The sequence below is a fragment of the Alligator mississippiensis genome, chromosome 15 (genome assembly GCF_030867095.1).
Source record: "Alligator mississippiensis isolate rAllMis1 chromosome 15, rAllMis1, whole genome shotgun sequence".
In the NCBI taxonomy this organism is placed as follows: domain Eukaryota; kingdom Metazoa; phylum Chordata; order Crocodylia; family Alligatoridae; genus Alligator; species Alligator mississippiensis.
Window position 1 is genome coordinate 10,919,596 of NC_081838.1, and position 21,958 is coordinate 10,941,553.

General features: G+C 50.5%; 2 protein-coding genes and 2 non-coding genes across 4 annotated transcripts; 2 read left to right on the top strand and 2 right to left on the bottom strand.

The window, feature by feature from the left end:
- Positions 1-136: 136 nt before the first annotated feature.
- Positions 137-208, top strand: TRNAD-GUC (transfer RNA aspartic acid (anticodon GUC)). The gene has a single exon. It is a non-coding gene; the product is annotated as a tRNA-Asp (tRNA).
- A 777-nt stretch (positions 209-985) lies between these two features.
- TRNAS-AGA (transfer RNA serine (anticodon AGA)) lies at positions 986-1,067 on the bottom strand. Its single transcript has one exon. It is a non-coding gene; the product is annotated as a tRNA-Ser (tRNA).
- A 132-nt stretch (positions 1,068-1,199) lies between these two features.
- Positions 1,200-7,484, bottom strand: LOC132245645 (protein NYNRIN-like). Its single transcript, XM_059718333.1, has 2 exons — positions 6,977-7,484; positions 1,200-5,204 (listed from the first exon to the last, which is right to left on the bottom strand). The coding sequence occupies exon 2, from the start codon at positions 4,756-4,758 to the stop codon at positions 3,367-3,369; it is 1,392 nt and encodes a 463-aa protein (XP_059574316.1). The 5' UTR covers positions 4,759-5,204; positions 6,977-7,484; the 3' UTR covers positions 1,200-3,366.
- Positions 7,485-9,427: 1,943 nt separating this feature from the next.
- On the top strand, positions 9,428-20,838 carry LOC102570448 (zinc finger protein OZF). The gene is given in 6 exon segments (XM_019491072.2): positions 9,428-9,609; positions 9,956-10,076; positions 11,269-11,395; positions 17,978-18,088; positions 19,506-20,708; positions 20,711-20,838. Coding segments are annotated over 5 exon segments (1,503 nt in total). The 5' UTR covers positions 9,428-9,609; positions 9,956-10,052; the 3' UTR covers positions 20,749-20,838.
- The last annotated feature ends 1,120 nt before the right edge of the window (positions 20,839-21,958 follow it).

A 21,958-nucleotide genomic window follows, 5' to 3' on the forward strand; every position in this document is an offset into this window, starting at 1 on the left:
AGCCCAGCCCAGCCCAGCCCAGCCCAGCCCAGCCCAAAGCAAGGGCTGCACAGCCTGCCCTGCCCAGGCCGGCAGCCCCGCCAAAGCAAGGCCAGCCCGGGGCTGGAGGGGCGGGTGGTTTCTGTCCTGGGGCCTTTCCCCGTTAGTATAGCGGTGAGTATCCCCGCCTGTCACGCGGGAGACCGGGGTTCAACTCCCCGACGGGGAGGCTCCCTTTTGCACAGCCCCCAGCTGGCTAGGGATCCCCCTCCACGACCAAGCCTCCCGCCCGAGGCAGCGGCCTGGTTGCCGTGGCCCTGCGGAAGGTGCTGGCGGCTGCAAGGCGCCTGGAGCTGCTCCCGCGGGACCTCAGCTGGCCTCAAGGCCCAGGGCAGCCAGCATTGGCCCTTGCCGGCCCGCCGCCTGGGCCTCCGGGGCTGCTGACACAGGCCGCAGCACGCAGTGCCAAGGGGCAGGGGCCAGCTGGAGTGCCCCTGGGCCTGGGGCTCCAGGCAGGCGGGCCCCAGGAGGCAGGAAGCGCACAAGAGCCAGTGCAGTGGGGGACAATTGGCACACACTCCCTTCCTGGGCCTTGGCTTTGGCTAGTGCCGCAACCCAGGGACCGTCTCCAAATTCCCCGCCTCTCTCGCTGCTTCCCTCTCGTCCCTCGGCGAAGCCTGCATGTGGCAGCGCGGCACTTGCACAGGGGCCGAGGCAGGCGAGGGGCCCGCAGTGCGGCGCTCCCCTGCTGGGCGCGGCCTGCCGGCTTCATCTTTCCCAAGGCCAAAAGCCCAAGCAGCGCGCGGCCTGGGGCTTGCCCGCGCACCCAGGGAGCGAGCCTTGGCGCTCTGCTTGGGCCGGCACACTCCCTGACGCCTGCTGCGGGGGTCAAAGCAGGTCAGCCCCAGGAAGGTGGAGAAGGTGCAGGGCCCCCTTCCGTGCTGCTGCCTTGCCCAGGCTCCATCTGCCAAAGCAGCCGGCTGCCACACAAGCACGAAGCCCAGCTCGTAGCTGACAGGATTCGAACCTGTGCAGGGAGACCCCAATGGATTTCTAGCCCATCGCCTTAACCTCTCGGCCACAGCTACCAGCAGCAAAAGTGGCAGGCAGCCCAGCCTCCGCCCCACGGCTCTGGCATGGCACCCCGTTGTTGCACAAACGTCTAGTTTCGTGCCCCTGGAGGCTTTTCCAATCCACCCCAGGAGAGTGTCACACACAGGGTAGGTCCAATTTCAGATTTATTTGTTTGCCAACAGACCGAACCAGGAGTTGAGCCACTGAGATAAGGGTCGACAACAAACTGGGTCTGAAACGTCTTTTTATAGCCAAGGTAAACAATAGATTTCAACGTATCATGCAATTATTGGGAGACTTAGCATTACGTCTTGCATCCTATGTTTAGCAGTTACATGTTCTATGATGGTTTACATACATGTTTCATTTACATCTTATATCCCCTCCTAGGGGCAGTTCTTAAGCCCCTCGCGGTTATCCTTCGGTTAGGGTCTGGTCTCTCCACCTCAGCATCTTCCCAGCCCCTCTTCTCTTATCTCTCGTAAGGAGTTATTTATTGCATCTGTTCCTGGCTCTGTCTGCAGAAGTTTTTGTGCATGCTCGTAAATCTATCATTAGCATATATGCCTTAGCAAAAGCAATTATGAAAATATGCAGAAGCAATTATAGAAGCAGGAAAATATAGATTATGCTATATTTTTACCACAATTATCCCCCCTCAAGTTGCTCTCTAACTGTAATTTTAATAATTTTCAGCTATGGCTAACTTTTGATAATGCACAAACATCTCTCGGTTGACGACCGACTGTACTGTTCGTCTCACGAGAGCCATGATGCAGGGTATAATACAGGGAGTCAAACAAAGTATCAACATTAGCATACAAAAGATTAAGAATGCTCCCCTTAACCATCCAAAATTAGGGAGCCAGGATGTAAACCAATCAAAATTCCACCCCTTCCATGTTTGGACTGGGACATGTGCTACCTCCTCAATTTCATCCGCTAAGGCCTTTATCAATTCACCATTATCATCAATTTCAACACAACAATTTGATAAATTCAACTTCCTGCACACCCCTCCCTCACTTGCAAGTAAGTAGTCAAGAGCTAAGCGGTTTTGCAGTACCGTAGTACGTAGTTGAGTGAGCTGGTTGCCAATCAGACGCAGGGCTGCGGCAGTTTTATTGGTAACAATTTCTACTATGGCCTGGAGTTTAATAATTTGATTTGTCAAATATGTGGTCTCTCTCCCAACCACGTTTGGCTCCCAAGTTGCTGGAGCATAGTACTGAATGATTTTCTTTGCTGGCCACTCATCATTTTTTTCACTTTTGGCCTCCCCCTGCTGCAATGCCCTCAAAAGAAACATCAGTATTTCGTTTGGCTCGATGAGTTTTGGGTTGTGTTAGCCAAACACCCGGAATTAAAGCCCCCAAATAACAAGTCCCAGCCCAATTGGCGGGAAGCTGCCTATATGCCCATCGCCCACAAATCCACCATAGCCCACAGGCTTCATTTGTGATGGTGGAACGAGACCTCATTAAAGTTAGAGTTAGTGAGCTTCTTTTTGTTGTACTCCCATTCACCTTGGTACCATTTCGATAGTGGGTACAATTAATGCCCCAAACTGAAATCCACTCCTTACTCAATAGGCAGCTACAATTTTCGAAATTGTTATATGAGACATTTGCGCATGTCCATGCACCCTCCCAGGGGGCGATTTCCTTAGAAATCCATGTTTCCTTGCACCTTGACTGTCCCACTTTAAATCCACTTCCGTGTTGGGAAATGCAAATAGATCCAGTAACTTTTGCCACCATAATTCTCCCAGAACCATTATATCGCAAAGAGAAATTCCGGTTAAAACCCCAGTCTGAGACTATACCAGTTCTATTGAGGGGAATAGGCAAGAAAGGGTCTCCCTCATCACTAGAAACAGGAGTAAGCGCACACAAAAGACAACTTTCGTTAGTTAGAGCCTGAGCTGAGTCTTTAAGAAGGGCCACCCATGAATTTCCCACCCATGTATTTGTAGGTGTGCCTTTAGGTTCCCATATATTATTGACAGGTTGAAGGCTTGAAGGCCAATCTTTGAGAATTGCAGACCAGATTTCTGGGTCTGGCTTTACACACAGCGGTGTTGTATCGCCGGATTGAATTATAATTTCTCGACGCGGGCAGCACCGGGAAATGGGGTGCAGGAGGGCTCTAAGTATTGTAGACTTTGAAAGTTTGTAGTTAGCCTCAGTGAGGGTTCCACCCCCGTTTTGGGGACACTTACAACAGGTGGGCATAATAGCTGGGTTTGTTATACCTAAAAGGGACAAGAACTTCAACAAATAGACAAGGGCCCACATCTTTGCAAGCGTAACTTTAAATCTCCAGCAGGTTCACTTTTCCATTTGTTGCTTCTTGTTCCCGGGTGTTATCAGCTTCCGGAGTGACCACAACCTTGGAGTTGGTGTCCTCCGGATGAAAGGGCTTCACTCTCGAGCAATGGGTCCACTTATCGCTGTTTGATAAGCGAACAGCTGTGTGTGTAGTCAGCAGCACCTGGTAGGGTCCCTCCCACCTTTCCGCAAGAGGATTCTTTCTCCACTTTTGTACCAGGACCTGGTCACCCGGTTTAAAGTTGTGGATCGGCGCATCAAGCGGGAGGCTCTGGAAGGGTGCAGCAAACCTGTGTAGGGAAGACAAAACAGACTGCAAGGCGATAACATGTTCCCAAATTTCGGATTTCCCCAAATCCACAGTAACCTGTTCCCTCCACCCCGCTGGCAAGACTCTGGGAGGCATACCAAACATTAATTCAAAAGGTGACAATTTAATCCCTCTACGTGGTGTGCTACGAATACGAGTTAAAGCCAGTGGGAGTGCCTGCGGCCATTTCAAATGAGTCTCAATACAGATTTTCATTAGCATAGCCTTCAGTGTTCTATTCATGCGCTCCACCTGACCTGAACTCTGGGGTCTCCATGGAGCATGGAGTTTCCATGTGATATCTAAAGCTTTGGACACTTCCTGTACTATTTTCCCCACAAAATGACTTCCTTGATCTGACTCAACGGATTCAGGCAACAGAAATCGGGGTATTATCTCGTGGAGTAGTACTCGTGTTACTGTGGATGCGGTAGCCGTTCTTGTGGGGTACGCTTCCACCCACCCAGTTAGTTGATCAACCAATACTAGCAGATAACGGTACCGACCAGACTTTGGAAGTTCAGCGAAGTCAATCTGCCAAGCTTGTCCGGGATAATGGGCCCACGGTCTTCCTCCCATAGGGGCTGGTGGTCTTGTAGATTTTGGGTTTACCTTTTGACAGGTTGGGCACTGAGAGACCACTCTCTGGGCTTCCAAATAAAGTCCTGGAGCCACCATTTGATGAGTTAACAAGTTTCCCGTCGCATTGCCTCCCATGTGAGTGGTATAATGTAACCGGTGGGGTATCTCTCCCAGTAAGCATCGAGGTATTAATACTTTCCCTCCGGGTACAATCCACCATCCCTGAGGGTTCTTAATAGCCTTGAGCTCTGCGGCTAGCTTATCTGATCCTGGGCCATACTTTGCTTTACAATCTTCTAAGTAGAAGGGCACCTCATGGGCCGAGCCCTGAAACACTGCCTCTCCTCCCATCTGTGCTGCCTCTTTGGCTGCTACGTCAGCCTTCGCATTTCCCCTTCTCTGGCACTCATCTGCAGCCTTGCCATGGGCTTTAACATGCACCACGGCCACCTCTTTCGGTAGCCGGAGGGCTTCCAATAGCATTACAATCTGTGGCCCATTTGCAATCTTTTGTCCAGAGGCCGTGATGAACCCACGTTCTTTCTACAACAACCCATGGGCATGTACAGTGGCAAAGGCATAGCGCGAATCTGTAAAAATGTTCACTCTTTTGTCTTTTCCTAATACCAATGCACGTGTCAGGGCAGTGAGCTCTGCTGCCTGTGCTGACCAGTTTGCAGGGAGTTTTTCTTTTCATACAATCTCAGTTAAGGTTACCACAGCACACCCTGTATGCCGCACACCATGTATTACACTACTTGAACCATCTACGAAGAACTCCTCCTCTGGGTCCTCGAGTGGGTCGTCTGTCAAGTCAGGACGAATTAGTACTGTCTGAGTCAATACCTCTAAGCAATCATAGCACGGAGGTCCCGGTTCTGGTATCAGGGTGGCTGGGTTCAAAGCAGTGGTGTGCTTGAAGGTGAGGCCTGGATTAGATAGGAGAAAGATTTCATATCTGGATTGTCTGGAGGGGTTTAAGAATTTCCCTCCCTCTCCTCCGAGGATCTGGGGAACCCCATGGGGTGTATATTTTGGGACCATAGGATAATTTACTAAAACCTTTTTGTTTACAGCTCTCAAGTCTTGCATTAACCTGAAGGAAGCACCATCTGCTTTGGGCACACCCAGGATCGGGGTATTAAAGGGGGATGATCCCTCTATTAACCACCCATACTGCTTGAATTTTTTCAATCAGCGGCTTCAAACCTGCGCGGGTGGATTTCTTCAGAGAATACTGTCTCACACACACAGGACCCTCTCCCTCCTTTAGAGGAATCTTGACTGGATTTACATATTTTGCCCGGGCAGGAGTCCCATCTGCCCACACACATGAATCAACATTCTCTAAAATCTCAATTCCTTTGGCTTCTGACACAGTCTCAGCTGCCCGGAGGGCCATTTGGTAATTTGAACCCTGCTTCACGGGTAGCTGCATCACAATTTGATCCTCACGGAAGAAGATTTCAGCTTGGAGTTTTGTTAGTAGATCTCGCCCCAAGAGAGCTACAGGACAGGCGGGTGAAACGATAAAAGCATGCTCTAACATATTATTCCCAATTTTTGTGAGGAAGGGCTTGCATACAGGCAATCTAGTTCGTCTTCCCTCTATCCCTTCTACAGTCACATGCTTTCCGCTTTCTTTAGCTAAAGGGGGCTTTCCGGTCTCCTTCAGCTAGTATCTTCCCCTGAGGACTCCGCTCGCATCTGGCGGCCCCCCTGCTGAGCTTTCCTCCGTTTGTCTTTCAGCTTAGGGCAATCCCTCTTCCAGTATTCCTTTCTCTCAGCAATATGCACATTCATCAGGCTTAGGTTGGCCTTTTCCAGTCTTCTCCTCCCCCCTCAGGTTTCTCCTTCCATCGCCCGCCAATGTCTGCGCTTTTGCCCAAGGCAGCTGCTAGCATTGCCATCTGTCTTTGTCCACGCTTTTCCTCTCTCCTCTCTGCCACCTGATCACGATTCCCATAAACTTTATATGCAATCTCTACAAGTTCTGAAAGGAGTTTTTCTAGTCCCCCCCTCAGTCTTTTGCAGCTTTTTCCTCATGTGGGGGAGGTGTTTTTAGAACGGCTTGTGTCAGCTATCTCTTCCCGATCCGTTTGGTCTGTGTCCGGTGGTGTTTTAGCCTCATCCCAGCGCCTTAACCCTTGAGTCAGATCTCCCTCACTATCAGAATCAGAGAGGACTCGGGGCTTTCTCCCAGCGTCTTTTGCCAATAACATCTTACACATTTTTCCTTTACACTTCTGAATCCTTGGGGGAATGGGATTCATCACAGCACTCACCCAGCAATCTATATACTGATACTGATCCCAATGACCATCCCTTGTTATCACACCTAACACTGCATTAGCCAACTTCACATCAAAAGAACTGACATCCGGCCACCCCACTTCAAACGACGGCTATTCCAATTGACAGAAATTAATCAATCTGTCCTTTGACATCTCTATTCCGTAATTTCCTTTGAACTTACTAAAGTTCCTTAGCATGCATCCTAACGGGGTTGCAGAGTTTTCTTCCCGGGAGCTACCCGAACCCATTGTGTCAACCAAAATTCAGACCTATTTGCTGAACACTAAAACAAAATCACTCAAAACAAAGTCCCCGGGGCTAATGTTCAGACTTATATACTGAACGTTTCAAAATTCCAAAATCCCCGAGAGACTATTCAAATGACACAAGGAAAGCGAATACTTACTCCTGCCAACACCCTGGCGCCGTCTCTTCGGACCCTGCTCAGCCTGGGTGACTCATTCAGTGGAGAGCCTTTTAACCTCCTGGGTGTCCCAACTCACGTTCCCAGTGACCGTGACAGACTCCAAAATCAGTCTGGTGCGCGCTTCACAAACACCTTTCCCGCTTCCGTCGTTGACCCCAAGGTAGGCCAAGAGCCTCTCCTGGCTGGCTCGCCAAATTGTTGCACAAATGGCTAGTTTCGTGCCCCTGGAGGCTTGTCCAATCCACCCCAGGAGAGAGTCACACACAGGCTAGGTCCAATTTCAGATTTATTTGTTTGCAAACAGACCGACCCAGGAGTTGAGCCACTCAGATCAGGGTCGACAACAAACTGGGTCTGAAACGTCTTTTTATAGCCAAGGTAAACAATAGATTTCAACGTATCGTGCAATTATTGGCAGACTTAGCATTACGTCTTGCATCCTATGTTTAGCAGTTACATGTTCTATGATGGTTTACATACATGTTTCATTTACATCTTAAATCCCCTCCCGGGGCAGTTCTTAAGCCCCTCGCGGTCATCCTTCGGTTAGGGTCTGGTCTCTCCACCTCAGCATCTTCCCTGCCCCTCTTCTCTTATCTCTCATAAGGAGTTATTTATTGCATCTGTTCCTGGCTCTGTCTGCAGAAGTTTTTGTGCATGCTCGTAAATCTATCATTAGCACATATGCCTTAGCAAAAGCAATTATGAAAATATGCAGAAGCAATTATAAAAGCAGGAAAATATAGATTATGCTATATTTTTACCACACCGTTGCCAGGTCCTCCAGCCCTGGCTGCACAGCCTGGGCCCCAGGCCCTGGGCCTCAAAAGCCCAGAGGCAAGGCAGCCCCGGGCGGGAGCCAGGGCCAGCCAGCCCCTCCACTCGAGGCCAGCCCCAGCACACGTGGCACCAAGCCCCTGTGGGGGCCCTGGACAAAGCCTGGGCCAGGCCACCTGCCTTCGGCTCACGCCCTGCAAGGCCAGCTGTTCCCCAGCGTCCTTGCCATCCTGGCCAGGGAGGAAGCCTTGCTGGGAGGCTGCCTCTGGCCATGCCAGCCGCAAGAGCCCCGCTCCCTCAGGCCGCTTGCCCGGGCACCTGCCCAGCTGCTGCCCTCCCCGGCCCAGCCCTGCCCAGGCCGGCAGCCCCGCCAATGTAAGGCCAGCCCGGGGCTGGCGGGGCGGGTGGTTGCTGTCCTGGGTCCTTTCCCCGTTAGTTTAGCAGTGAGTATCCCCGCCTGTCACGCGGGAGACTGGGGTTCGACTCCCCGACGGGGAGGCTCCCTTTTGCACAGCCCCCCGCGGCCCTGGGAGCCCCCTCCAGCAGCAAGCCTCCAGCCCGAGGGAGCGGCCGGGTTGCCGTGCCCCGGCGGAAGGCGCTGGCGGCTGCACGGCGCCTGGTGCTGCTCCCGTGGGACCTCAGCTGGCCTCGAGGCCCAGGACAGCTAGCACTGGCCCTTGCCAGCCCGCCGCCTGGGCCCCTGGGGCTGCTGACACAGGCCGCAGCACGCGGTGCCAAGGGGCAGGGGCCAGCTGGAGTGCCCCTGGGCCTGGGGCTCCAGGCAGGCAGACATGCTGGCTCCCCCCTTTGCATTTCGCACACGTCTCAGGCACGTGTCCGACACTGCAGGACTGCGGGTCTCCTCTGTGGCAGAAGGCCATGGTTGCAGTTGACAGAACAAGGGCAATTGTCTCAAGTTGCTGCAAGGGCGGTTGAGGTTGTATGTTGGAAAAATCTTTGTCACTGGGAGGGTGGGGAAGCACTGGAACGGGTTATCGAGAGGGGATGTAATCTCTGTCCCTGGAGACTTTTAATACCGGCTGGAGGAAACCTTGGCTGGGATGATGGAGTTGGGGCAGGGGCTGGACTAAATAAATGTGCCCTCCTGAGGTCCCTTTGAACCCTTTTTTCTCTTATGCTGTGCCTTCACTGAACAGAGCGTCGCAGGACCAGCTCTTTCCAGTGCCCGGGCCGCATGCATGCGTGTCGGAGGCGCGACCCCCTGGCACAGAGGGAGCTGCCCCTGCTGCCCAGACTCGGGCGGGCGCTGTGGCCGGGGGCTCTCGGACAGCGCCAAGCAGCAGCACAAGCAGCCTCACTCTCATCTCCGCCCTGCCTCCTCCCACCAGCGTAGGGACCGCCCGGACCATCATCCAGCGTGACATCACCCGAAGGCGGGCAGGGAACGCCCGCCGGCTTTGCAGCAGGGATGGAACGTCTAGACACCGCCCCCCCCACCCAGCTGCGATTGGCTGCGCGGCGCTGAGCGGCGTTGGTAACGTCCAAACGTGGCGCCCTGCGTCCGTGACGGAAGGGCGGTGCCGCAGCCATTGGCTGGCTGGCGCGGGGCGGGCTGTCCCCGAGCTGCGGCCCGGACGCGGCGGTGCAGGTGGGCGCGGGGCCGCGGTGGGGGATGGGACGGGAGGGGAGGGGTGGTTTGTGCCCTGTTTGTGCGCAGCTGCCGGCGTTGCGGTCGCGCTAGACGCCTGCGTCATCAAGACAGTGTTTTGCAACATACATGTGTCGTTGTTTGCAGCCTCTGAAGCGCGTGTCGCCTGTCCCCAATTCTGTGCCTGATGCTGTCACGTCTGCAGGAGCCTTCCTCCCGCTGCCACGTGAGTACCGCATTGTTCGTGGGGTTTCACGTGTGCAGAATTTGCAGCAGACCCGTCTGCGCGATGCCGGACAGACGGCATGGGGAGACTGAGCTGCCTGTGCCAGGGGCAATGGGGCGTGAGACCGGCAGGGTCCGTCCGGCGTGGGGCGGGTGGACTCGGCGCGCGAGGAGAAGGCGAAGTGAATCCCAGCCCTGGTCCCCTGGCGCGGGGGTAACGAACGCGTCCCCGGAGACGATGCTCTCCGCGCAGCCTCGGGGGGGAGGGAATCCGGCCGCTTTGTGGTTCCTGTCGGGCGGTCGTGTCCGTGTGCGACCACGCGCTGCCCTTTTTGTTCTCATCCCAGGTTGTTTTCTGCCCGGCGGCCAAGAGGATCCGCAGCCCCGCTTCCTGCCGCCTCGCTCCTCCTGCCCCTCGTTCCCGCTCTGCAGGACGCGGCGGGGATGGCTGCAGCAGCCCCGGTTCAGGTAGAAAACATCAACAGGGAGACCCCTCTCTTTCTCGGGGGGCAGTAAATTCCCTGAGCCCTATGGAGCCAGAGCCACGTGGGAAGCTGTAAGGCCCTGGGGTTTCCTGGGGAGGTGTCTGGGCAAGAAGGATAAATGGCTGGGATCACCTTGCCCAGGCATGAGGGTTCTCCCTGTGAGCCACTGCCAGGAAAACTGCTTCCCTAGGGGGAGACGTGAGCTGTCTGCCCTAGAGTTTGTTGGTGCAGTGATGATGGCAGCATCTCCTAATGTCTGCGTGGCTTGTGCCTTAACATGAGCTGAAGGAGAAAAGCACAGTCCTCGCAGCAGAGCAGTGCATACCAGACTTTGCTAAAGCCGGGGGTTGAGAACTTGTTCGTTCCTATCCAGCATCTTCTTGGTGCAGATTGAGGCTCGGAGCAGGTCAGGCCCTGGGGTGCAGATTGAGGCTCGGAGCAGGTCAGGCCCTGGGGTGCACATTGAGGCTCGGAGCAGGACAGGCCCTGGGGTGCACATTGAGGCTCGGAGCAGGTCAGGCCCTGGGGTGCACATTGAGGCTCGGAGCAGGACAGGCCCTGGGGTGCAGATTGAGGCTCGGAGCAGGACAGGCCCTGGGGTGCAGATTGAGGCTCGGAGCAGGACAGGCCCTGGGGTGCAGATTGAGGCTCGGAGCAGGACAGGCCCTGGGGTGCAGATTGAGGCTCGGAGCAGGTCAGGCCCTGGGGTGCAGATTGAGGCTCGGAGCAGGTCAGGCCCTGGGGTGCAGATTGAGGCTCGGAGCAGGTCAGGCCTTGGGGTGCAGATTGAGGCTCGGAGCAGGACAGGCCCTGGGGTGCAGATTGAGGCTCGGAGCAGGTCAGGCCCTGGGGTGCAGATTGAGGCTCGGAGTAGGTCAGGCCTTGGGGTGCAGATTGAGGCTCGGAGCAGGTCAGGCCCTGGGGTTCCCTGGAGAGATGTCTGGTAAAGTAGGATATGTTTTTGGGTTGCTATTGCTGGTTTGGTTTTGATAGCGGTGCCCCCTACATACTCTGTTCTGTAGCCACATCAAGGGCTTTACTGTGCCATCTGTGCAGAAGGGTGGGAAGATTCATAGCCGTGCTAACAACTCCTTGTAGTGCCACATAAGAATTGGGGTTGTGGGGGTTGGAAAGGCTAGAGTAACGGGCTGAGTGTGTATTGCTTGTGACTTCAGCTCCGGGAGGCCTTCGAGGACGTGGCACTGTACTTCACTTGGAAAGAGTGGGAGCTGCTGGAAGATGGAGACAAGGTGCTTTACCGGGACCAGATGCTGAGGAATTACCAAACCCTTGATTCCCTGGGTAAGGTTCTCTTTCTTGCTTACCCCAGAGCTATGTGAGCTTAGAAATGTTCCTTTCCTTTTCTGGTTCTGTTCTTCTACAGTCTTCTCATGAAAGTTGGGATGATGGTTTAAATTTGCTGTCTCTGCACTACTCTGTCATTTATCAGGCCTGTGTTGTGCTTCGTGAATTTTCATATCCTCCTTAATTTGAGCCAGCCTCCTCCTCTGGGTCTAAATCCTGGTGCTTCCATATTCAGCAATTATTTTGCAAGATGATCTCTTTCTGTCTTCCCAGCATGTCCACACCATTTTCAATCCAGTGCTCGTAGTTATACACCAAGGAATTGTTCTTGGGGAATTGTTCTTACTCCCTTCCTCATTCTCTTTCCCATTATTACTTCCTCATGCTCTTTCCTGTTGTATCTGTCCAAACACTTAACTATCCTTGAATGTGCATTTTAGTGGTGTCTGATCCACTTCTCTTTGGTTACAAACCCGCTTAAATCCACGGAAGTTTTATGAGCATCTGGTTTTTTTTTTTTTCTTCCCTGTCTTCAGCTCAACCTCTAGGGATATTTCTATGCATGATAAAACCCAAGTACTTTTAACAAGGAATTTCTGTAACTTTCTGCACATGTGCCTTTTTATATCTTCAGCTCCAAAGACCACTAACCTTGTCTTCACTGTATTTACTTAAGACCTATGCCATCCAGATCACTGTACCAGTCTATAAAATTTTCTTCCTTTCTAAAATGTGACAATATTTGCAGGCAATCTCCCAAAATAAGATTCACAGTGCAGTTTTTCTCCAAAGACTTCCATTACTGTGATAAAAAGAAGTGCGCTGAATGCAGAGCCCTAGTGAAGACCAGTTTCGCATCCAAAGGTTCCTTATTACAGGTGCTGTTCTGGTCAGTTTGGTATGTAAAATGTACATACTTTTTACTAGTCAGATGTACTTTACTGGTGCTTTCTACTTTGTCTAGCTTCACTAAAGGTCTTCCTTTGGGATCTCTTCAAATGCTTTTTCTAGACGAGTGATTCTCAGCCAGGGTGCCTTGGCACCCTGCAATGCTTTGAGATCCTTTCAGGGATGCCTGGGTTGTGTAAGCGTTTGGGGCCCCAGGGGCAGCTGTGACACCCCTTGGAAGCCATGCAAACTTCCTCAGCTCTAACTTTAGGGGCCCTCACTTCCTTTACTCACTTTAATGTCAAGGTTTTTTAGGAGGGAGGCTGCCAGAGGGTCTAAGAGCAAACCTATCATTTTTTGAAGCATTGGGCTTCAGCCTCTCAGCCTCCGCCTTTTTGCTCTAGCTGAGCCCTCTGGCTCTAGTTCACAGACCCGACCAAGCTTCGGGGTATTCCATTTCTTGCCTTGCTTTCTTGGCTTTCCATTTCTATGTCAGGCTGCAGCACCTCCCCTGTGGGCACTATGGGAACACCATACCCACTCCTATACCCCCAAACCTCTGGAATCAAAACATCAAACGCAAGCCCTGCCCACCCTAGATCAGGGCTTCTGAGCCTTCCTGGACTCAAACTATAGTCAAAAGACAAATAAAAACCCTTCTGGCTCTAACTAAACCACTAGCCCCAATCCTGGGTCTAAATCCTTTGCTAGTCCTCAGCTCTGGCAGATGGAGGGCCTAGCATACTCTCAAGGCTTCTATCTCACAGGCACCTTTGCAGACCTCCCTCTGTTTTTTTTTTCCCAGGGCCAGACTGACCAGCAGGTCTCTAGAGCAGGGGTGGGCAAAATGCAGCCCGGGGGCTGGATGCGGCCCAACAGGCCATTCTGTCCGGCCCGTGGGGCTCCTAAAAATTTAGAAAATTAATATTTATCTGCTCTGGGCTGCCTATCATGTGGCCCTTGTGCCCAAAATAATTGCCCGCCCCTGCTCTAGAGCTATTTTATATTCCCCAGGCCCCACCCCTCTTCTGGTCAGCTGACTTCCTCTGGGCTGTCTGAAGGTTTCTCCTAATTAATCCTATTCACTGATCACTGGCAACCCAACTGCAGCTGTGACCTTCCTGCCTGCCCTGCTGTGCCTGGGCTCTTGCTCTCCTAAAGTGACAGAGCCCCTCAGGCACTCTGCTACAGGATGTCACAGGACATTTAAGCAGACGTGATTCACATGATAATCCCAGGTATTTCAAATAGGAATCCTTCCTGTTAAAAATACTGTGACCTATTGTGGTCTTTCTGAGCTCTTTGCAACAGAAGAATTGCTCTATTCATTTTCTGTAATCAAAACTGAGTGAAAATTTAAGAGCTGAGATTTTCAGATAGGTACCTTGAGCCTAAAAAAGGATTACAACGGTTGTTCTAAATCTATAAAGATCATGTAGAGTGTTTATTCTCTGTACTTTTCTTAAATGTGTCTGAGGATGTCCTTCATTCTTTCCTTTTCTAAAACCAGACTGATTATTGATGATTCTTTGTGGTTCTCTTATGTCTGTGTTAGGATCGTGGTAAAGTAGGGCTGGAAGAAGCCCCATGAGGTCATGTAGGGTGATCAAGGCAGGATCGTCCCTGATTATACCATCCTAGCCAAGTGTCTATCCAACCTGCTCTTGAAAATGCTCAGAGATGGAGATTCCACAACTTCTCTAAGTAGCTTGTTCCAATGCTTGAGCATCCACATAAGTCAGAAATTTCCTATTAATCACTAACCTAAATTTTGTCTGCTTCATCTTGACAGCATTAGGAGCAATGGTCTCCCCTCCAGCCACAGAGAGAAACCCATCTCTATCCTCTCTATAATTGCCCCTCAGACATTTGAAAACTTATCAAATCCCCACCCCCCCCCGCCCTTTTTCTCTTTTCCAGGCTGAATAACCCTAGTTCTTCCATCTTTACAAGGATAAGTGATGCTTCCCAGGCCTCTAATCATTTTTGTTGCTCTGCACCACACTCTTTCCAATCTGGCTACATTCTTCCTGAAATGTGGTGCCCAAAACTGGACCCAGTCCTCCAAGTGAGGCCTTGCCAGTGCTGAAACGAGCAGAAGAATCACTTCCCCTGATTAGCAAGCGACACTCCCGTTAATGCAGCCCAGTATGCTGTTGATATTTTTTGCGACATGAGCACACTGTTGGCTCATATTCAGTTTATGATCTGCTGTCATCCCTTCTGTGGTCCTTTTGTGCAGTACTACCAGTCTGCATTTGCACATGCAATTACTTTGTTCCAAATGCAGTACTTTACACTTGTCCTTTTTGATTTTCATTTGGTTGATTACAGACCATTCTTCCAGACTGTCCAGGTCATTGTGAAACCTATTGTTGCTCTCCAGTGTCTGCAACTCCATCCAACTTGATTTCATGCGCTACATTTACAAAGCATGCACTTGATCCCATCTCCAAATCATTATTGACAATGTAAAGCAGTACTAGGATGGACACCTGGAGCCCCTTTTGATACCTCCTCCCAACTAGATATTAAGCCATTGGTGTCTACTTGTTGAGTGCGATGATCCAACTAATTACGTATCCTCTTGCACTAATTTAGTCTGTATCTTATTAGTTCGTTAATGAGAATATTGTGGCAGACTCTAAAAGCCTTGCTGAAGACAAGGTACATCACATCCACTGACCTCTCCACATCCTGTCACATTTTAGAAGGAAATCAGGTTGGTCAGGTATAACTAGTTTTTTTGTGAAACAATGCTGGCTGTTTCTGTTGCTGCTGGCTGTTTAAGCTTGTCTTAAAGATGAGCACTATATATGCCCTTTTACAATCATGAGGGACCTTACCCAACCTCCTCGAGTTCTCAGAGAGGATAGCTAATGACTCCGAAATTACCTTAGCCACTTCTTTCATTACTCTAAAGTGCATATTTTCTGGCCCAACCGAGTTCAAAGTATCTAGCTTTCTAGATACTTTCTAGTATCTAGCTTTCTTGAGTAATTTCCACCCTGTTCTGCTAGGATTGTTAGCTGTTTGTCTCCTTCCCTACCTTTGTCATCTGGTAGCTACCCCTGTTTGTGAAGACTGAAGTTAAAAAGGCATTGAATACTTCCACTTTCTTTTCAAAACTAGATTACGCTATCCGTGCCTTAAGGAACCCATGGTTTTTTTGGTCCACCTCTTAACATACATGTAGAATCCCAATTTTTGCCTTTTTAAGATGCAGCTAGTATGAGACATAATTATGCCTTTCTCATTTCCTGCCTGCATGTCCATGAAATACTCTTCTATTCTTCCATAGTAATATGACCAAATTTCCACTTTTTGCAGGATTCCTTTGATAGCTTTTAAAATTTTTCTTCTAAGTAAATTTATGGTTCTGCATTATAACATTGATAGTCATTACCTTACAGCTTGGACAAGACTCGTGATATTGCATTTACTCACTATTTGTCCAGAATATTTTGTACTGTACAGGTATTTTTGGATTAAATGTGGTAACAATCCCCTTTCATGCCCTAACGCATCTCCTTATTCTCAACCTTTTTGGACTCAAGGCACTCCTCATTAGACTTGAGGCATCCCTCATTAAATGCCTGCTCTTAGTTTATGCTCATTTTTAGGTTATAGGAAGAATAATAGAACAGTTTTTCTGTTGCAAAGAGCTCAGAAAGATCACATCAGGTCAGTATGTTCTTAATGCTGGATCCCTATTTGAAGTCTCTAGGTTTATCTTGTGAATCGTGTTTCCTCACCTAACAGCACTAATGTTCTTTGGCATCCTGTGGTGCCCTTGAAAGGGCACCTGAGGGTGCTGCTACACCCTATTTGAGAATCAGTGTCCTAATGCTTTGGTAACCTCCATAAGTCCAGCATGTGACCCTGCCATTTTTCTGTGTTTTTATTTTTTCTGTTTACTTTTGGATCCACCAGCTGGAATTTCAACTTAATTTACAGTGCCAGTGAATGCAAATGTTCTTTGGAATATTTTCCTTTGCAGACATTCTAGAAACACATCTTTCAAGCGTGCCAGATATCTCTTAGGTCAGCAACTAATCCATTCTTCTCATCACTAATAGCACTGGGGACATCATTATCCAAGTCCTTTTTTCACGCATAGGGAATTTTAGCCATCTTATCCATTTCTTTCTCTTCCCATCTACTGTTGAGTTATGTTCAATACACTCTCATACATGTCACTCAATACTGCTTCTCTTACTACTGCACTTGTTGCAGTTCTTGTCTGTTTTGCATAAATGGTTTGTTCTGACTCCATTTTGCCACTGTTTGAAGACTTCAGCAGTTCTTTGAATCTCCATGTCCTACTACCACACTTGTCACTTTGTTTTCCTTACCCAATTTGGTATCACTTAATAGATTTTTTTCAGTAGCTGTACGTATAGTCTATTTCTCCATGTCCCAAACTGTAACTGCATCAAGCTCTTTAGTATTATGACAAGACTGTGGGTTGATTTGGCCATCTAGCCCAGGCTCTCTGTTATGAATTAATTTCTACCATTTCATCCCTCTCCGCACTATTCCCTTTCTGTATTATTCTTTGAAAATAGCCCAAAGTCAGCAAGTAGCACATGGTGCTGGGGCACTTCATCTCACAAGGTATCCGCCTTCCACTTCCATTCTCTTTTCACTTCTAGTCATTAGGAAATCTTATATTGAATGGCTGTCTCTTTTTTAGGTGATTCTATGTTTAATCTTTTTTCTGGAAAACTGTGTTGACCAATACTACAGTTTGGGCTTTTTCAGGGTCTCAAAATGTGTCTCACTATGTCTTTTTTCCATATCTATGACCCAACTGGAGTGCATCATACACACTAGGATTTACGAGTCTGTGTATTCATATCCACTACAGTGATGATCTTCCCAGTGCATGGACAGATTGCTGTTTGTAGACTTGATGAAGGGCTTGATTTCCTGATAGAAGCAGACAACAAATAACTAGGTCAAGTAATATAAAAAAGTTAGGCAAAAGGAAATAGAAGTTAAGAAACTAGAAATAGGCTAGGTCTGTAGAGCAGTGATAAACTCAAGATGTGATACAAAAGTTACTTAATTTTGCTGGGACAGGTCCTTGGAACAAACTTGCTTGGAGCAACAAATAGTTGTTTCTACAGTTATTGTAAAGATATCCTTATTTGTGTGCTGTTGACTTGAATTCCTTTCTGCCCCATACAAAGTTATTATTGTCAGTCAGCTAACTTTGACTTTGCTGCCAGAAGTTGTCAATGCAAACCGTCATCAGTGATAAATCCCATTTCTAGTTCTCTGTCTGGAATTACCCTGATAAGGTAAACTGTTTCTATATATCCTTGCCAGTTTGGTAACTTAAATACATACAAGCTTTCTCGTCCTTCCTAGCACATCAGAAGTCACTGCACATCCTCTCCCCTTCCATGATATTACTGGGAGTTTTGTGTCCTTTATATAAATGTCAGTTGTTGTCATAGGGACTGTCCTTCCACTTATCTGGGTGACGTTATTTTTTGGGCTATTATCTATTGAAGGTTTCTGCCTGCAGGGCCTTCTGTTTCTTTTCCTAAATGTCTACCTTCCCTTTTCCTTCCAGGTCCTCTTGCAATGTTTGAAGCCATTGGAGCCATTCCTCAAACTGGATTTGGAGATTGGGTGGAGCGTAGCCAAACATAACCATCCTTTTTCCACTTCCCCACACAGGTTATCAAGGTCCCACACCAGACTTAATTTACCGCATCCAACGAGGGGAGGTGGAGCTCTGGGTCTGTGATGAGCCTGGAGAAAGCGTATTTTCTCAGGGCTTGTCCTCAGGTGAGTCGCAGCAATCCTTCCTGTTCCCACTTCTTAGTTCCTCTTGTCACTCTGGGTACTGAGCAGTACTAGAACCCTCCAAATCTGTCTTGATCTGCCACTTCAGCACAGTGATTTCAAATGGCTTACCCTGATTTTGTGGTTTCCGCATAGGTGTATGTTTCTACTCCCTGATTTTCTGGGAGAAATGAGGGACTGGGCTGCAGATAGGCTGGGGTTCCCCTCCCAATGCTGCTGGTATTTCCTTTTTAGGAAGGGAATAATGGTAGTGTTTAATCAGTAATTCTGGCCATGTGTGGCAACCACGTTCAGGTGGGCTTAATGAGCTTTCATGCTTTGGGGGATCTAAACTTACTGTTTGCACCAAAATATCCCCCTTTGTGCTGAATCTCTGGGGCCCTGTGTCAGCCATGCTGGGACCTGAGAGCCAGAGTCCATGTGCAAGTTAACCCCAAGCCTTTGCTCTGGTCCAGATTCCTCTGGGACAGACAACACATGGGACCTGTTGAGAGAGGAAACTTCCACGGGCTCATTCCCTCACCCAAACCCTTCCCTGCAAGCAGATAGGAAGCAAAGTTCTGCTCTTTCCAGGAGCGAGAGCTACAGAGTTCTCATCAGGCCTGGCGTATCACCTGTAAACTCACTCCTCTCAGTGTGTTTCCTTGGGGGATGACATAGTTTGTTTCATCTTCCAAACCCAGCAGCCCTTACGGCTTGCTTATACTGCAGCAGTGGTCTGTCCCAGAGAGGGCAATGCTCAGCATGCCCAGCACAACCACATCTGCTAACAGACTTCATACCCAGAAATCTTCCACTGAGGCTGCTTCAGACTTGCCGCCAGATTCCATTCTCAGCACTGCCACAGACGGGGAGCTCAAGAACAAGCTCTGGGGATGAGCCCTAAGCAGCCTCATGGGTGACTACCTTGGCCTTGAGCAAGTTAGGGAACGTTGGTGAATGGGGGAGCGCTCAAAACAGTCTTTCCCAGGCTCCACCATTGCTGTTTAGAGACAGGGCCTTAGGGAACTTCATTCTACATTTAGGCAGATGGTTCTGATTTTACGTTCTGCCTTGGGGAGTATTGAGCAATTCAGATTCTGTGCTAGCACACATGTTCCTTGTGTGTCCCATCTCCTCCCTGCAAGAGGTCCAAGCTAATATACTTTTCCCTGTTAACTGGGCTTGGATTTGGGAGAGAACCACTGGGAAACTGGATCCTGAAAGTCACTAGGGAACATCAGCACTGTTCACTGACCCGCCTGTCTACCCCCACTGTGGAACACCTGGACCTAGTCTTGTTCTCTTAGGGGCCCAGAGTGCCAAGGCCCAGGCCTGCTTTGGGGCCCATCCCAGCACTGGAGATTATCCTTTTGCCAGCAGCACAGAAACTAATTTCTGGGTTCTCCTCTCCATCCAGCAGGTGTCAGAACTCCCAGCAGAGATGAGCAGCAGCCTCTTGAGGAAGGGTCTTCAAATCTGGAGCTGGTTCCAGTCCAAAGCCAGTTACCTGCGCAAGGAACAGCTGAGCCCCAAAAGAACCCTCCGTGTGGAAAAAGATTTGGATCTCACAGTCCCTTGAGTCAGAAAGGCAGAGCTCAGAAAGGGGAAGCAATGTACCAATGCAGGGAGTGCAGTGAGAGCTTCAAGGACCAACAAGAACTCAGGGCGCACAGGGGGACCCACAGGAGAGAGACAGCACACCCCTGCGCTGAGTGTGGGAAGAGTTTCCGGTACAAATACCGTCTTGTCGCTCACCAGAGAACGCATTCTGGGGAGCGCCCCCACCTCTGCCCTGAGTGCGGGAAAGCCTTTGCCCGCCCAGAGTACCTCCGAGTGCACCAGCACATCCACACTGGGGAGAAGCCATACCACTGTGCTGAGTGTGGTAAGAGCTTCGCCTTCCCATCCGAGCTCCAAGTCCACCAGCGTGTCCACACGGGGGAGAAGCCACACCACTGTACCCAGTGTGGGAAGAGTTTCACCCGCCCATCGCACCTCCGAATTCACCAGCGCATCCACACTGGGGAGAAGCCATACCGCTGCACTGAGTGTGGGAAGAGCTTCAGGGAGAGCTGTTTTCTCACCAGGCACCGGCGTGTCCACACTGGAGAGAAGCCATATTGCTGCACGGAGTGTGAGAAGAGCTTCGACAACCCATCCCACCTCAGCATCCACCTACGCACCCACACAGGGGAGAAGCCGTACCACTGTGCTGAATGTGGGAAGAGCTTTGGGTATCGTTCTGCTCTCACCAAGCACCAGCGCATCCACACTGGGGAGAAGCCCTATCACTGCAGTGACTGTGGGCAAAGCTTCACCAGCCCATCCTCCCTTCGTGTCCACCAGCGTGTCCACACCGGGGAGAAACCATACTGCTGCACTGAATGCGGGAAGAGCTTCACCAACCCTTCCAACCTCCGTGTGCACCAGCGTGTCCACACAGGAGAGAAACCGTACCAGTGCACGGAGTGTGGGAAAAGCTTCACTGACCCCTCCCACCTCCGTGTTCACCAGCGTGTTCACACGGGGGAGAAGCCATATGGCTGCAGTGAATGTGGGAAGAGCTTCAAACACCCATCCCACCTCCGTGTCCATCAGCGTGTCCACACGGGGGAAAAGCCAAACCAGTGCAAGGAGTGCGGGAAGAGCTTCAAGTCTAGCTCTGCTCTTTCCCAGCACCAGCAGGCCCACAGACCAGGCCCTCTTTGTCAAGGGTCAGTTTCTGCCAGTTCTCACTTCATTCTCCTTCCCACAACCTATACCTTGGTGCAGGGGTGGGGGAAGGTCCAGCACCTGGCCTGAAATAACTTCACTTCCCCATACACCAGGCTGTGGGTTTATATGCTCGTGGAAATGGGAGAGGGAAGCAAGGATTTGAGGCTTGGGGGGGTGCTGTTCTGCAGAGTACAGTTTGGGGAGGGGCAGTGTATTGTGAGGGTGCAGAGTAATTGGAAGCCCAGCAGCAGCAGCAGCAGCAGCACTCCGGTCAGAAGAGGAGCGAGGGGAGAAAGTGTGTGGTGTGATGTGGATGGGCTGGCCATGCCCGATCCTAGCATGAAACGGTAGGGGGTAGAGGAAACAGGAGGATTTTGACTGGTTTTGAGTAATGGGTTCTGGCAGCCAAGCAGATCTAGACCTGGATGGGAGAGTAGCAGGAACCGTGACAATGAGGGCCTCCCTGGAAGAAACACAGAGGGAAAGATGGGGACATGGGCAGGCCTGAAATCACTTCCAGGTAATGCAGGGATATCAAATTCATCTCCCCATGGGCAGATCAGGACTCCCTTGTGCCCCATGCAGCATGGGTACAGTCCATGAGCCACATGCAGCATGTGCTTGCCCTACTCCAGTGCTTTCACTTCACTCAGTGTGCACGCTAGACCCAATGCTGCACAGAGCACAGGGGGTCCAGGGCACAGGCTGCAGGCTGCATCCATGCTGGACTGGCTTTATATGCTGGCTCTGGGGCTAGTCCAAACTGGCCCCCAAGCTGTCTGTCTACTGGAATCGGCACACACAGTTGCCATCTGAACAGCAAGCCCTGGGGCTGGCTTCTGCTTTAATGAACAAAGCAGAGAGAAGTGGTAGTCTGACATCATCAAAAGGCCTTCACATTTAATTTGCGGTACTTTTATTCTCCCACCAACAAGCTCTGCTCGCTGGACTGGCTCCTGTCAGTCCCCATGAAACCCTTGGTACAGCCAGTGACAGCTGACTTCTACCCATGGCCTTGCTGTCTAAGACAGCCTCATGGGAAATGTAGTGACCTGGTCCCACTTGCTCAACATAAAAGTTGTAGGAGCCTGGGAGAAAGGGACCTGTGACTGAAGATTCTTGAGGGTCATTGGACTGCGGAGACCCCAGGGCCCT

What these genes read in the sequence shown, in the direction of transcription:
- LOC132245645 (XM_059718333.1), bottom strand. Translation starts at nt 4,758, where the DNA reads ATGCTATTGGAAGCCCTCCGGCTACCGAAAGAGGTGGCCGTGGTGCAT.